The following is a 17,221-nucleotide window of genomic DNA, read 5'->3' on the forward strand; positions in this document are numbered from 1 at the left end:
CGTTAGACCAAAAATGAAGAAACAAAACAATGCACAGACCAGCTCCTAGGCTAGGTGACTGCAGTGGCCTGATGTAATACAGCCGCTGCCAATTCCACTTGCATGTGAGACATTGAAATATCACTGAACAGGAAGGACACTAAAATAATGCCAGGCTGAAGCTGTCCTGGGAGACTTTCACATCGGTCACAAAGAACCTTCACATAATTGCAACAGAAGAAACTAAAGAGCTTCTCTCTGCAAAGGAAGGGAAGATGATTCTGCAAATCAAAGTTTCTAGTCTACAGGGGTTGTTGTCACTCATTGCTACACTACAAACAGCCACATGAAAAGGTCCTTCAAACCTCCTGCTGCGAGAATTTTTAAATAGATATTGAAAAACCCCATCCTTCCATTCTCACATGTATTTTAGAGTTATTAGAGCACGAAAACACATGAAAAACCCCAATGGAATCTTCTATCACACATTAGTAATTTATTGGTACTTAAAATAATTACAAGATCTCTTGGGAAAACAACTTTAATAATGCAAATTGTAGCAGGGGCAGTTAAAATGACTGTCTGAAAATTTCTTACATTTTTGATGTTCATATTTTTAATAACTAAATGAAGACAAAAAATATTTATAGGTGAAGAATACCTGTTAGTAAGGCAAATCCCAAAGATGGCCACTCAATTAAGCTTCATTTCTGGGGCTTGAGTTTTCAAATACTGTTCAAACCTGCATTTCCAATGCTTTAAGACTCCTTCTTGAGTCTTTAGCTCAACATGTATTTAAAAAAAATATTTATGAAGCATGTTTTGAGAAAGAAGATTTTCTGGGGAAGAAAAAAAGAAAAACTCAAAACAGAACACAACACTTAATTTAAACGAAGATACGGTTTGGACTATATTTAAGCTATTATGAAGGAGAAAAATTTATCTGCACTCTTTTCCTCATAATATCAAGGATTGAAACATCAACCATACATTTAACACCGAAAAATTATTGTTAGCTTCACTCCTTTCAAAATGCAGTTTATTAATTTGCTATTTAGAAACAAATTTCCTAAAATTGTAATCCTGTGCAGATCGCATACAGTACTCACAGAAGTTATGAGTCTCAGCAATGCTTATGAAACTGATCCAACACAAAGTAAGAACGTAGACAATCATAAAAGCAAAGTTTAAAAGTGGTTGAAAAATTTCCAAGGAAATTTGTTGGAATCATGAACCAGTGTCGATTCATGAAATATTTTCTGACTTCATGGTTTGGGCCTCTATGGAATAGTTCATAGGATCTAACTGAATTCGCCCCCATTTCTTGGCAGGCTTCTGGAAGTGCTGGAGCTGGAAACCTGCTTTCAAATGCAGCTAGTGTAACTAGGACACACCTCCCAGCTCTCTAGAGGAGGCCTGAAAACCCCAGGGATCCTGGGGACAGACACCTGCAAAAGGACACAGAAAGAGCACCACTGCACAGAGCAACTGGAAAGGCTCCCAGGGAGCAAGCTTCATTTCAGAAACTTCATGGGTCATTGTTTGAAAATAAACAGCATAAAAACAAGATGAGGGATGTGTGGAAAAATGAAGAAGAACTAGGACAGCTGTGGCAATTCTGGCTTCGAGAACAGACTCCATTTTTTTCCAAACATTTTGGTATCGGAATGGAAACATGGGGCCAGACCGCACAGTCCCTCATTTATGCAATACAATTACAGATGCCAATAATTTTTTGCCAACTAGATACAACTGAACTTGCTTCTTTGACATGTTATGTCTTGTGTTTTCTTTTAAAAGCACATTCCCCACAAAGCGAGAAAACTTTAGCCGAACCATTCCTGCTTGCTAGTCATAAATAAGCAGTACAGTTATATGCTGGAGGTAATTTTATTCTGAAATCTGCATCACATAAGATGTTCATACATCAGTGTTCATGGACAAAAGCAAACCAGTTTCCTTGTAAAAGAGTGATTTTCTTTTTTTAATAGTTATTTACATTTGTTTTTGTTGTGGGGTGGTGTCTAAATACAAAACCTTAAATATCTGATTGATGAAAACACCCCAAAGTAGTACCATAATTCAATACTATGCATTTATAGCAATGTAAGGTCTGATACACTGAAGCATTACACAGAAGACATGAGATGATTTTTAAATTCTTCTATAGCACCAGTTATTGTCATAGAACAAAGGTAGTATTTTCCAGATGTAGCAGTTGCTTTAAATCCTCATAAAACTGTAAGAAATATATAAGCTAATTATCACGAGTGCAAAATAGAAATGATAAGTAAATAACAAAAGCCATTTCAACAGTCTGACTTGCAAATATATGAAACGAATTTATTAAGGTCATGTGATTAGCAAGTTTTGTGGAGTCCTTTACATTAGTAAAGCTTATGCTACTTTGAATTTTACCGTCTTTCAAAGGCAAGGCGTGGCTTTAAGTGAAACAATTCTTAAAAATAAATGCATATAGATCAAATATGTGAAATGTATGCCTGAAGATAAGGTTATCATTCACATTCTTAAATCACTGTATTATATAAAGAGAGGAGGTAAAGATTAAATGCTTTCACATTTGGCAATTTTCAGAGAAATAGCAACACATTTTACTTCCTTAAGGGTAAGTCAGAATACTACAATTAATGACATGCTAAACCGATGTACAGTAAGTAACAAAATAAAGCATCTTAAAAGTAGAATAAATGCAAGAAAACCCTGTTGAGACTGAGTTCTCCAGTTTTTAAACAAATAAAAGCACAAACATTAGTCTGGTATTAATATATTAGTATGAAGAAGTAACTGAGGTATTTAGTGGAAAGTATGGACATACCTTGTGTTTGACTGAGAAAGATGAGAAGCAGGTGACCTGCGATGTATGTATTGCTGTTATTGGCAAGAGAAAAGGAGAAGCTTTTCTCTTAAACACTGAAAAATCTACACGTGCACATCCGTCAAATACAGTAGTACAATTTGCAAAATACTAGAGATGTGCACATTCCCATTTCTTACCTCATCATCTTCCTCCATCACTAAAACAAGCCAAGACAGTTAGTTTACATCTTCTCTTCACATCTCTCAAAACACTTTCTCTTTTATTTTTTAAAACACAGTTCTAGCAAATCACTTTCAGGACAGAGCTTATTTTAGCTGTTTCTTGTCCTTCCCTACTTCTCTTCCAATACTACTGTTCCCTCAGGTAGAAGTACTTGTAACTAATTTGTAGCCGTAACATTTTGGCCTTGCATACACCTGGGTAGCTCCACAAACTTTCTAGCAATAGCATCACATTTCATTGCCATTTAGAAGGTCTTGTAAGCATAAGCTCTATAAATAGGTTAGCACCGAAGTCTTGCAAGTTGCAGATCCAAATTTCACACAGTTTTCTTCTATTTAATGCTGCTGTAGCACTGCAGTCTACAAAAGCAACCTCAGGAGAAAAAGCCATAATCAAAGGTGCACACATACATACATACACAAACCGGCAAAGTGATTCCTGTGTCCAATACAGAAAACAAAAAGCAATTTCACATTTACTGCTTTCACAAGGCCATGAGGGCAGAAGCAGAGCAACAAAGTGGTAATATTTAGATTCAGATTTTACTTTCATTTGGAAACAGGTTTGTTCAGTGACATTAAAACAAAACCAAAAAGAGTTGCAGCATGGCATTCCTCTCCTTCCTTAGTATGCTTGAAGAAGAAGATGGCCAATTATTTAAGTCAACTATAGTTTTCATAATACACAACATAAAAGCAAGACACACCAGCAAAGGATAGCAGAGGATCTGTGTCCCTGAATTATATGCACACTGTGACAGGATACAAGTGTACTATGGTTATATAAAAATATATTCAACGTTTAATGATCTATACTTTGAACTGTCCTATGCCAACTTTGCAACAGAAGTTGTAATTTTAACTTACTTCCAGAGTGTTTTTTAGATATTTGTTTGTGGGCTAATTATTTTTTCATGCTAAAGAACAGTGACAAAACTAATCATCCTTTTCATCTGTACTCTCTTTACTTTTATCTTTTATTCTTTTGATCTGTCATCCCGTTGACAGTGATTCAAATCTCATTAGTCAGCATTTCATAATTGTATGTTAAGAAATATAACAATTTCAACTTGAGATAGTATTTTAAGTCACTTAAGTATTTGCGTGGGAATTGGTCCAGGAGATGAAGTCAGCTTACTCCAGTTTTACAATCTACATTTGGAATAGAACAGATGAAATGTAAATAATTACTGAAATGTTGCCTTCATTCTGCGCAGTGTGTCCTGAATTTTTCGAGAATGTTTTTCTGCTGGTATCTGATGGAAGTTGGCACAGTTGTCAGCTGCCAAGGCAGAAATGTCTGCATCTTTAAAATGAGTTATTCTTTGTCTGAGGTAAGACTGCAGCTTGAAATCTGGTGTATATGTATAAGGATTCTCTTGAAATGCATGAACTTGGCTCACAACTTTGGCAATATTTCTTGAAAAAGAATATGGTAAAAAAGATTAGCCTGTTTTGCTGCTGATAAAATAAAACCCAAAAAAGAAAAAAAACCCAAACCACCAACCAACCAACCAACCACCCACCCCTGCCTAAACCTCCAAATTTTAAAGGAAATTCAAGGGCATTGAGCATTCTCCTCTATAGTATATACCCCTTTGGTTAGATGTAAAAACGACTGAAACTATTTAAAGTGCTAACTATGGGATGTTGCATTAGAATCACAGAATCAGAATGGTTTAGGCTGGAAGGGACCTTGAGAGGACATCTAGTCCACCCCCCCTGCAGCGAGCAGGGACATCTTCAACTAGACCAGGTTGCTCAGAGCCCCGTCCAGCCTGACCTGGAAAGTCTCCAGGGACGGGGCATCTGCCACCTCTCCGGGCAACCTGTGCCAGTGTTTCACCACCCTCAGAGCAAAACTTTTTTTTCCTAATATCCAGTCTAAATCTACCCTCCTTTAGTTTAAAACCATCACCCCATGTCCTGTCACAACAGGCCTTGCTAAAAAGGTTGTCCTCATCTTTCCTATAGCCCCCCTTTAAGTACTGTAAGGCCGCCATAAGGTCTCCCCGCAGGCTTCTCTCTCTGCCTTTCTCCTTAGGAGAGGTGCTGCAGCCCTCAGATAATTTTTGTGGCCTCCTCTGGACCTGCTCCAACAGGTACATGTCCTTCTTGCGCTGAGGGCTCCAGAGCTGGACACAGCGCTGCAGGGGGTCTCACCAGAGGGGCAGAATCCCCTCCCTTGCCCTGCTGGCCACGCTGCTGGTGACACAGCTCAGCATACTGCAAGCGCACATTGTTGGCTCACATCCAGCTTTTCACCCACCAGCACCCCCGCGTCCTTCTCTACAGGGCTGGTCTCAATCCCTTCATCCCCCAGCCTGTACTGACCAGGGTTGCCCTGACCCGGGTGCAGGACCGTGCACTTGGCCTTGTTGACCTCATGAGGTTCTCACAGGCCCACCTCTCCAGCTTGTCGAGGTCCCCCTGGATGACACCCTGTCCTTCTGGCATGTCAACTGCACTGCTCAGCTCGGTGTCATCAGCAAACTTGCTGAGGGTGCACTCGATCCCACTGTTTTCTCCAGTGGACAATATCCTGTTTCAGAAAGTTAGGTGACATACATACATAATTAAAATAATTACCTAAGTTTAGTCCACTTGTGAGCTCCATTCGTCATTGTGAATCCTCCAGTTTCAAGTTGTTGGACATGCATAGCCAAAACATGGGCTGATGGAATTGTTGGAAGTGTTTTGAATCTTTCTCCTTCCATCAAGCACAAGCTGTCACTTTTTAAAAACACCTAGTTTAAAATGTACACAGATAAATCTCACGTTAAGTATCGGGGCAGGTTTTACAAGAAGTTCTCCACTTCATATGTTTAGCACTATGTATTTGTTTGTCATGAATTTTAACTTTGGGCATTGAAGTTGAAGACAACATGATGAATTAATTTGGTGGCAAACACTGAAGTACAGAAATAAAGAAAGTAACTTTAATCAAAAGATACTTCCTACATAATCTTTAATTGTTCTAAATCACAGCCAAAATTACATTTTAGAACTTTGATCTACAATGCAAAATTGGATGGAACAGTAAGAGAATGCCTGCAATAAAAAAAACATTTAAGATTTTTCAAAACAGATTACAGACACAAAGCTCCTGCAGAAATCATCAGAAAAGGTGTATCTAATATCCTAGCTTGCTTTGAAATTTCTTTCTTGATTTTTAGTCACACAAGATACATTTTTCAGAAATACTGAGATGAAAATTAATGTAAACTCTCAGATTTAGTCAACAGGTTTAAATAGAATTAAAATCTCCTTAGTAATACAAAGTAATAATTATGGCTTTCATCCTGCAGAGGCACCCATTTAAGCAGATCTTGCATCTTATCTAATCCCAAAGAAGTATTTTTACATTGAAGACTTTATACTATACCTCAACAGCCTTGAGTTCCTCCATTATTTCAGCTACTTTTGCAGGTAGAATTTTCCAGGCCTTACAATAAAACAAAATATATTTTTGTTTTTCACATTAATGTCTATATTGGAACAAGATTATGTTAAGCAAAATAGTTACAGAACAGAGTCCCAAACTTACTGGTAACTGTCGTACAATAAGATTTTCCAAGCCTGCTAGGATTTGCATTGCAGTAGCAAAATTTCTTTGTTCATAGCAGCATTTTGCTATAAGAAGAAATTTTGACAACAAGCTCACCTGCAGCTGAAAAAATATTAAGATATACTGTAAATAAAAAAAACATGTAGATGTACTGAATCTATATAGTAAGCCTACATAAATCTACACAATAGATTTAAATGAGACGGAAGAAAGAGAGATGCATTTTCTTTTTGAATTTGTTTTCAAAATTGTTGACTGTAGTAACATTTTCCTCCAACACAAAGTTTTCTCTTTTCTGTCACCGAGGTGTCCTTGTTAAAGTCTGACATCTATTCTCCTCAGGCAACCCATTTCTCACATTCTATTAGGTTTTGACACCCTCTACTACAAAACATCCAAGACCCTCCTTGTGACAACAGACTGAATTGTGAACTGCCCGCGCACAGGTGTATTCCAGAATATTTCTTGCAACTTTGCTACCTAGCAACTCATATACAATAATAAATAACCATTTCATAATTAATAATACAATAAACCAATGACGAACCTTAGATGTGTGACATGTTACAATTTCAGCAGCAACCCAGGTGCTGATACTGTCTGCATTTCTTAATAATTGTAGAAGGTACTGGTCTTGTGTGCACTTTGACAGAAACAGATTACAGACTTTAAGTGAAACTGTCTCAGTAGAAACAGCTCTATGGAGAGAATGGAAAAAAAAGGCAAAAATAATTCACACTGACTTTGAACTTTCAAAGAACATCTTGATTGTGAAGATGCCAACTTCTAACCATTTAAAATAATTTTGCAGTGCTTGTAGCCCTGATTTTATACTCTTACAAAGTACATAGTGAGCTATGTTACTTTTTCTTCCTTACAATTACAAGATAATTATACGTGATTACAAGACAGGCACATGCAGTATACATTTCTGTACATAAAGACACCTTCATCACTTATTACTGAACAGAACAAACCATCCGATCTGACACAAGATAACAGCCAGAAATCCAAACTCCTTAGAAACTGCAGCCACGTAAGAAATTGAGCCTGATACCTAGGGGCACCACACAATTTGTTTCCCATGCCTGAACCCCAAATCAGTGTACACCAGCTGATTTAGCCTCCACTATTTTACAGTCTGTAAAAGATGAGATGCTTCAGGTGTTCATTCCCTATCCTTAGACTGAAAAGTTTGCTACAGGCTGTGTAATTAACAAGTATTAGTTAGAAGACAGCTGAACCCACTGCATATGTAAGAAGTAGACCATAGTCAAACGTAATTAGGTCCACGTGTCTGGACGAAAACCTTAATTACCATTGAGCAAGTAATTTAAATAGGTTGGTAACCACTCTAATAGCTATAGGAAAATTCTTACCTATTTGTGAATACGGACACTTCATCTACCTAACAGTACAAAATAAACAATGCACAGAGAGGTTGTGAGTCCTCATCCACAGTCAGTACCCAGCTCACGTGATCCCAAGCAACCTGCTCTAGCTGACCTTGCTCAGCGTAGGGAGGTTGGACTACACGATCTTGAGAGGCCTTTTCCAACCTCATCTGTTCTCCGGTTCTGTAACTGTCATTGAGATTTTATATACATACACACAGGCATTATCAAGTAGCCTGTTCCAGAAGCCATTACAATTTTTCCCACAAAAATAAAACCTCTGAAGCAACCCCCCTAACAAAGTCTTCAGAAATACTTTGGCCTGACCCACTTTAGATGTCAAAGAAATCACCTTTCAAATGTGACCTACCACATACACACACATGCACAGGAACATATACATACACATGTATAAAATCTCCTGAAATTAAAAAATACAGGTAAATAGACTAGGTAGTCTGTCAAGAAGATATTAAGTATTTAAAATGTTTCTCTTTTCTGGGATGTATTAAAGGTGTAACACAGTAAGTTATTGTGCATCAACAGAGAAGAAGGGCAGTTAAAATAAGCAACTTACTTTTGGACAGCAACACATTTGTCTTTAACACCAAGTGCTCTTGAATTTAGAAAGTGTACTGGATGACATTTATGAAATACTTCCTAAACAAAAAGAGCAAGATATATCTGTTGTTAGGTCTAGCAGTTCCTCTAAAATACTCAGGGATAAAAATGACTGAAGTTCTCCCTCCCCCGTCAGCAAATTTATCAGAGGGATCACAGCCTAAGAATAGAATTAGCCATTCTAAATTTTCCTGTAGAGATTTCAAGAGAAAACCAGATTATTTTAATTCAAAATCTTATGAAACAGTATGAAATAAGCTTGAAAACAGGGTTGGGAAATGGTAGAGAAAGGAGTCTGAGTATAAAATAAGAAGACAGATACTGTTTGTACTTCCAAGTAAACCTAGTCCTTCATACCTGTTGCAGTAAGGTCAGCTGACAACAAAGCTGTTGCACACTGTATTCCATTAAGAGATATGGTCCCACTTCATCTGCTTTAGCAAAGGAGACTGGGAATTCTTCTGTAAAGCTGTTATAGCATGGCTTTGGCAAAACTGATGAAATAGTGTACAGTCGGTCTCTCTGGTATTGTGCAATTGGTCCCACACCTTTGGAGAGTTTCCAGTTAAAGTTCTGTAGAAAAAAAAAAAAGATGTAAAGCTAAAACTTCTCTAAAGCAAACATTATGTCTACCCTTGATTTAACTTCCTGAAATGTTTTGTTAGAGAAACGCCTTTGTGGATGCAAAGCTCTTCAGCTAACCTTCAAGGTTAGCCCAGACACTAATTGGTTTATTCAACATTGCTATTTTAAGCTAATATAGTATGCACCATTGACGAGTCTGAGCAGGAGGTTACCAGATCTCAATCAACAATTGAAGTTTCTGTGTATTCAAGCTTGCTGCCATAAAAGAGTTTATATTCTGAAGTTTTATATTTTATGTTTTACTTCTTACTATCTCTATTTCTTGTACTCTTTTTGCTTAGTATCACAGAATCATTATGGTTAGAAAAGACCTCTAAGATCATTAAGTCCAACCATCAAACAGCTGTTTCCAAAGAAATATTTATTCTTCCATTCTTTTCCCTTCTTCCACCTTCCAGTATCATGATGGAGTGACGAGAAAATAAGTCCATGTTTTTTCTATTCAGCTTGCCCTTTATTGGTTGAATCCCCAGTTATACCCCATGGAATTCTGCACCTTCATCAAGAGGCTGATTCTAAATTCAGCTTGCACATTATTGACACACATTTGAATTCCACATGTCATTTTGGTCACTCTGTAGAGAGATCTTTTTTCAAGAAAAGCCTACCATATGCTCCAGCTTCTGGGATTACTTTTCAGTGGCACACTGTATGAACCAGTAAATACAGACGAAAGTTCAGACAAGGTTTTGGTACAAGCTTTGAAGTTCTAGCAGGAAATGCCTCACCCCCTACTGTCTTCCTATATTTATTAGGCTTACAAAGACATATGCCTAATAAAAAGTACTAATGTTTGACAAGGGGGAAAATGTTTCCTAGTAACTATGAGTCACATGGTAGTATCAAGGATGAAGTTCAACACCCCTCAAAATTTTGATTATCTGGTCTATTACTGAACCAGCTGACATGGTGCAATTAAGGATTAAGATGACTTGCACACTTATAGAACTGTTTAGGCCCTAAATACTTTCAAAAGAAAATTTAAAATGCAGGTACATAAATTTTACTAAATCAGGGTGTAGAACTTAAGCTGGATACTCTAGTTTTTGTCAGAAAATAATATATGGAAATGTGCTCCATATACTGCAGTCTGAAGAAAAACCATGCCTTTCTGGAAACATCTTCTGAGAGCTTTTTACATAGAGAATGTAATGTTTTTCTGTCCTCCTCGCGCTCCTCTTCACATTTGTCTGTGCTGGAGCGCAGGTGAGCACTGCCACTTTTCCTGGCAGAAGCGTCCTCAAGCAATGACAACAAGCGCTCACCGTAGCCATTTAATGGAGCAACCTGTAAATGCAAAACAGGTTAACAGAATATTGAACTCCATTTCCTGTAAATTATAAGCAAGACACAACATAGTGGTAAGATTCATGTCCGTCCAAAACCAGACATAAGGAACGTAGCTGTTAAAGACAGCATTATTTTTCTTTTACTTTAATTAGGACAGATTTTTGTAATAACGATCTTACACCCACCGTAACTGACTTTAAGAAAAAAAAATATCAATTTAAGTTTCTACTGAAATTCTGACTTACCTCAGAAGAAATAAATTCTTTTAGGGTACACAAAAGATCAGTATTTGTTGCAAAGTCTACACTGTAGCAGTCTTCAATCCAAGCCTGCAGGATGTAGAAACTGCGGTTACATATTTTGGTAAGTGATGTGGAAGGATCCAGGCTTGCACTGGTGAGAAGAGAAAGGCACTTATTTCATCAAAATTGATATCCAATTCCGATTTAAAAGTAAGTGTTGAAAAAACCCACAAGTATTATTTGGTATTGACTGTACTATCTTAAATTCTTATGGTTCTTATGGTTCGTGTCTCTAGAATCCATGGCTCTATGGAAACAAAGCTGTGATTGTACATACAACCTATCACTGAACAACTGGCAAAAGTAAGACTCAGATTCAGAAGAAAAAAGAAGTAAGCACGCTGTCAAATATAGCACTTCCTCTAGTTTCACCCCCACTTGTCAAGACAGTCTTACAAAAACAAACATCAAAATTCAATTTAATGAAGCAGTTCTTTTCAGAATCAGCTATTTGCCATTGGGGGGGAACTCAATTGTGCTTTGACAATATTTTTCACAGGAAATTACTGTACCTGGATAAAGTGCTGCTGATTCTATCAAGAAGAAACTGCAAAAATTCCTCTTGGGTGCAGAAATAGCGAAATGTGTAGAGAAACTGCTGTACATAACCTTCTAAAAATGCATTCCTGTGAAGCACAAGAAAAATCACAGGCAAGCAAGAACACAATTTCTTCTTGCATTAGAGCACAGCAACAGCAAAAAATTCCTCAATATATCAAGAATTAGTAGGGATTTTAGGTTCTCAAGCTCTACATAAAACGTTGATTCCTTTTTAATTTTATACTTCAAATATTGTGATTGCCAACACTGAAAGCATAATTTGTTTTAAAAACCCCAGTTTCTCTACTTGCAGTTTTCTAAAGGACCACTTTGACATTTCTGTTATCATCAAAAGTTACATCCGAAATAGTAAGGAACACATTTTTCTTTTTTCTGTCATCCCACTTGATGTTGCTTTAAAAGATCTTTGTTGTAACAACAGCATAAAAAGTAGATACTTAAGCAAGCAAATATTTCCCGTAGCTCTAATTAGAGCAGTAGTTGCTTTAACAACAGAATATACTTATTATACACACATTAAAAATGAGTGCATTTTCTTTTTTTATCTATACGCACACACACACACACTGTCAAGGTCTTATCACAGGTTAACTGTCATGTCTCCCTAATGGCTACGGCTGGCCATGAAAATCTGGGTTTGATGAATGGGGAAGCTCTGATTCCAAAACAATTTATTCACTTTTGCAAAATACTAACTACCAGGAAAAGCAGCATTCAGGATAAGGCAAGAGCTCTACTCTCTCCTAGATGAGGTGGGAGAAGTAGCTGGGAGGAAGTTGCTCCCTCTACAGTAGCACAAGTCCGATGGAGTCTCTCAGGCAGTTTCCATCCTTCACACTGCTATGGCTCAGGTACCTGAAAACAACACTGCCCTCACCCTAGCTGAAGGTTAAAGGACATCTTTGTCCCCATTTAAGCCCTGAGATAAGCCTGCGTCTTGATCACTCCCAAGGATTGAGGCAATAATCTGTAAAACAGAACCTATATGTTTTCATATCCAGACCCTATTAATAAGAATTATCAAATTATATGTTCTGGAGAATTCATTATACTGCTGGCAATAAAATAAAGCCTTGATCCCATAGCAACTATCAGAGCAAAACCTCAAATAAGAAATGGACAAAAAAGTTTAAAGTTGTTAGTGTTTGATTTATTATCAAATGCTTTGAGTTTTAATCAAACCCAAACGTAGCAGTTTGGCTTATTTATTATCAGACTGTCTTTTGCCATTTCCACGCCCATTTCTGTAAATAAGTCTTCACAGAAATAACATTAGACTTGATGTAAGAGAGGAAAATTTATGCAATGTCGAGTGACGAGGATTTATCACGGAGACTAATTTTTCCTGAATTAGCAACTATGCCTCCACCCACTCCCAATTAAGGACGTGCGAAATATACTATACCTAGAATATAAATAAGCCATTAAACCAAGTGGTGTACCAGCCTGCAGAACTCTTATTCCATGTTCATTATTACATTGGTGTTTCTCTGTGTTATAGTAAAGAAGCAATGACGTCTCATCCGTAGCTGCCACATCCACAGCACCAGTTCTTCCGTTGTGAATGACTGTAGGCAGCACGTAGGATTCCACACCCCACTGCTCTGCATACATGATCTGCTCAAAGATGTCAAGCCATGAAAAAATTAAACGTAGGAAAATAAAGAGGAAAATCCACACAAAATGCAGCCAACTCAAAGCCAAATCACATTTCATACAATCGCTTTTTTTTCCTTTCTAAACAATACTAGAAGCAATTACCTTTATTTCAATAAGTCTTTTAGATCCTACTTATTTTGGCACTTTGACACAAAACATTTAACTTTTCACATGCTAAGTTGAGCAGCCAATTACACTGATGCAGTAATGAAATGACAAATGAAACACAAGCAAAATAGTGTCTCACTCGCCTGCACATATTTCTTCACCAGTTCAAGAAACTGCACTTTTGATTTCATCTCCTGTAGCTGTCCTCTCAATTTGGGCAACATAGATTTAGTTTCAGGACCTTTGGATTTAAAACACACAGCAAAAGAACACCAATGATTCTGATTTACAGAAAAAATCCTTAAAAGTACTACGCACCCATTTCATCACTGGCAAGTTGCTGTAATCTTACCTTTGGTTCTTCTTTCTTTCTGCAATAGTTTCTGGTAAAATTTTATGGTCTTTCTGTAATTTTTTGTCTCCATCATTAGCAATTGTTCTAGTTCCTATTTAAAGATAAAAAGGATTCTGACCAGAATAGTAAATGCAAAGTTCTAGTAGGAAATGGAGGCTTTGGAAGAGAATTACTCTGTGTGAAAAAAAGAACATCCAAACAGACAAGAATATGATATTAACCAGAAAAAAACTACCTTTCGCATTACTGCTTACAGGCAAGTTACAGCAGGCATCACCTGTCCCCAGAAAATCATTAGTTATACCACAGTTCTACAGCTTAAGACCTGGAGCTCATTTGTGTACGATGGGACTGCCACTGGAGTTTGTCTGAATCCATTTATATAAATATGCCTTCAGTTAAAATTCCACTTATCTGGTTGTTTCAAGAGCATTTTTAAAAGTTACACTCAGAAGTCATCCAGAATTAAAAGTGATGGGGTCTGAAATCAGTGCAGACCCCCGAAATGCTCTGTTAAGCAGCAGACCTATACTTACAGCAAGAACTGAATGTCTGACTGAAAGCAAATGTTTCCAAACAGGTATAATTACGTTACATAGAACCAGGTCAGAAGGCAGACAGGAGAGCTGCTCTATAAATAAAGGACATATGAATTTTGAAGTTCAGCTTACATATTTTATGTTTATGCCTTTTACATGATTGAAAAAATAAACTAAATTTCTACAGAAGTATATAACTTAAGCAATGGATAGAGATGAAAGTATATTCGGCTTCTCACAATAATATCAAATTTAACGTAAATATTTATATCTGCGTATCAAAGGTTTCATTATTTTACCAACCAATGAAAATGGACCATCCACTAAGGGTTCAGTTTCTGATTTATTATGAAACAACAAACATGGTGTGTGTTGAGTTTTATAAAAGTGGTGGCTTTTGCACTTGGGTCCTAGGCTAACTACCAGTGACCCAGTTACATGAAACAGCATTTTAAATGGAGTTCACTGAATGCAGCAGACAGAACTCCCACAAGCAGAGTGATCAGAAAACACATAGCTCAGAGCTAACATATCAGACAACAGATTGGTAAATGGGTTAGCTTTAATGGGATGCACTTACTAGAAATTAATTTGAGTTTGAGAAAAACCTGCCACTGTTTTTCAGAAAAGCTCTAAAGGTTTAACCACATAGTTCATTAGCAGCGTCACAAAAGCCCTGTGGATTTTTAAAAGACTTACCACTAAACAGGTGTCACACAGAAACTAGTGAAAGGATAGAAAAGCTATTATCCAGATTCTGAACTGGAAACTGCTTGCTTTTACTTAAAGGTTTTGTTTTGTTTCATCAATTAAAGTGAAACCAAGTTGATTAAGAGACTATGGACACAGAAAGGAAATCAGAAAGAGTGGCCATTTTCTGATGCTCAGAATCTGATGGACAGAAATAGTTCTTCCCCTAAATAACTTCAGGTAAGTAGCAATGAAGCCACAGTAACAAACTCCCAGTCAATTTCACAATATCTTCCATTTTGGGTAGGTCTAGAATATAAACAGTTTTGATCAAGCTATACATTCAGTCATTCTTCTCCCTCTGAAGTACATTTGTCAGGACTCTTTCCTATAGAACATCCTTTAGTGTAGGAAACAAAGTAATGATAGACTGTTTACTTGGGAAAATTGCAAATTCCAGTCTTTCCTTTAAGCGTAAGTTTTTTACATGCTGAAAGGTGGCTCCACCGAAGGATGCAGACTATTGGCAGATGGGGAAGGAAAAGAGAAAAGGAATGGGAAAGGGAAAAAAACTGTGACCAGAATATGCATAACTTGCACTAGAAACCTCCTAGTCACAGCTTGGGTGCACCGAAGTTTGGTGAATACTCTTACAAGTAGCTTATGAGATGTAGGAGATAACTGAAACTGCAAGAGAACTGAAGCCGGCTTATCAGACTACAGAAATAAGATCTTAATTCTTCCCATTGTGAGGGCAGACTTGGACATCGCCGTGGAGTCCTTCCTTTGGACTTTGTAGTTCTCCTGGAGTAGATACGGACACACATTTTCTCCACTAGATTTTACAGTGAGCAATTAGAATAATTAACTTTTGTGAGCTTCTGCTTTGGCAGAAAACTCATGTTAATTTTCACATTGAGTCTATTTTATTTTCTCAGTATTTTGGTTCAGACAATGCATCATTCCCTTGGAATTTGCACAGCTCTTGTTAATTGTTTACACATTAACAGTTTTAACACTTCATAAATGCCAATGATTAATGACCAGACTTATTTTCTATATAACATATACTCCAAGTATAACATGTATAAATGTTCATATTACCAAATGAAACCAGTTGAAAACACTTTGCTGTACAAATACAGCTGTTGGCTACACCCAAGTACACAAGGACGTAAAATGTTAAATCCTACTCCTACCAACGGCACCAGCAACATCCGTATCGTTCAAAATGAGATATGAACTGGCCTTTGTCAGCTGCTGGTATGGAGATTAAAATCATGCTATACATTTTCACACTTGATTTATTCTTGTTCGTCCATCTGGCCTCATACGCACTCCAGATCACAAACATTATTTCTGCATTACTGAGACAGAATAAGATAAGAGTCTAATTTTTGTCCAAGCTACTAAAATTTCACACTGATTTTAGATAACAGAAGAAAGATTAGTTCACTTATCCTCAGAATCGTATGTACCCTTTTCAGCTATTGGAACGTGCTTTCTCTTGCTCTCTAAATGAATTGTTGACTAATTGCTAAACTGAATGAATTGCACTGTGTATCAATAGTAATCCTCCAGCGGAATGCACTGGGCACAAACACAATGTAATTTTCTAGAGAGATACCTCATGACTATTTTCTCCCCAGCCTCTTGTATGATTGTTGGGTTAGCCAAGTTCTTATGCATCAATGCATATAGTAGCAATTTATAATAGTGTGCATTAATTTCATAGGCAAATTCCAAAGCAGACGGTAAGCACCATAAATCTTGCTTAATTTTTGTTGTATGCCTGTTAAATAGGGAAAATAATTGCCAAGAACTCAGAAGATAATGCTTCCTTTTGAATCAAACTAAATTGCTGAGTAGTCTGTAAAATCTTGAAGTAAAAAGACTGCCTGTTGAAGTAGAAAAATCTATTTAGATGCTTATGAAAACTCCTTACTCGTGAAAATCTGTTCTTCAGTCAAGAATAAGTCCTTCAAGTAAGGGAGATTATGCAAGCCCATTTTTCTCTAGCTGGCATGCTTACACAGGATTAAACAGCCCTACCGGATTAGAAATAGGCATTTTTGAGTAGATGGAAATTTTTGAGTGACAGTCCTGGAAACTTTTTTCTATATTTTTGTTTATTTATTTTTACACAAACCAATAGTAGGTCAAGTTTCTCATGCTATTTTTTCCTATAGACTTACACCTGTACATTAAGGAGATAAAAAAAAAGGTACAACATCCTCAGTGACTCAGGCTTTAACTTGCCTAATAAGAGAAAAGTAGGTTTTTTACTGAAAACTGAAGTGAGGTCACAGTGCCTGAAAAAAAAATGAATGTAAATAGATCCACTGGGATTTAAACTGGCTATCCAGAAACAAGGTAGTCTAGATCATGTTCTCAGTTGTTCATTTCTACTTTATCAAGCTCACTTAAAAATTAAAGCAACAAATTCAACT

At 37.0% G+C, this 17,221-nt stretch overlaps 1 protein-coding gene across 1 annotated transcript in view; it reads right to left on the reverse strand.

Moving 5' to 3' along the window:
- Positions 1 to 1,854: 1,854 nt before the first annotated feature.
- The window catches only part of KNDC1 (kinase non-catalytic C-lobe domain containing 1), a 66,407-nt gene continuing 51,040 nt past the window's right edge, over positions 1,855 to 17,221 (reverse strand). Inside the window, exons 18-30 of the mRNA XM_075107400.1 lie at positions 13,540 to 13,633; positions 13,331 to 13,428; positions 12,826 to 13,037; positions 11,372 to 11,485; positions 10,803 to 10,950; positions 10,375 to 10,554; positions 8,980 to 9,195; positions 8,579 to 8,661; positions 7,155 to 7,305; positions 6,587 to 6,709; positions 6,425 to 6,484; positions 5,629 to 5,786; positions 1,855 to 4,458 (exon numbers count right to left, since the gene is read on the reverse strand). Coding sequence (XP_074963501.1) covers positions 4,227 to 4,458; positions 5,629 to 5,786; positions 6,425 to 6,484; positions 6,587 to 6,709; positions 7,155 to 7,305; positions 8,579 to 8,661; positions 8,980 to 9,195; positions 10,375 to 10,554; positions 10,803 to 10,950; positions 11,372 to 11,485; positions 12,826 to 13,037; positions 13,331 to 13,428; positions 13,540 to 13,633 — 1,869 coding nt within the window. The 3' untranslated portion in view covers positions 1,855 to 4,226. The remainder of the gene's footprint in view (positions 4,459 to 5,628; positions 5,787 to 6,424; positions 6,485 to 6,586; positions 6,710 to 7,154; positions 7,306 to 8,578; positions 8,662 to 8,979; positions 9,196 to 10,374; positions 10,555 to 10,802; positions 10,951 to 11,371; positions 11,486 to 12,825; positions 13,038 to 13,330; positions 13,429 to 13,539; positions 13,634 to 17,221) is intronic.

This window comes from Phalacrocorax aristotelis, chromosome 12 (assembly GCF_949628215.1).
Source record: "Phalacrocorax aristotelis chromosome 12, bGulAri2.1, whole genome shotgun sequence".
NCBI lineage: Eukaryota > Metazoa > Chordata > Aves > Suliformes > Phalacrocoracidae > Phalacrocorax > Phalacrocorax aristotelis.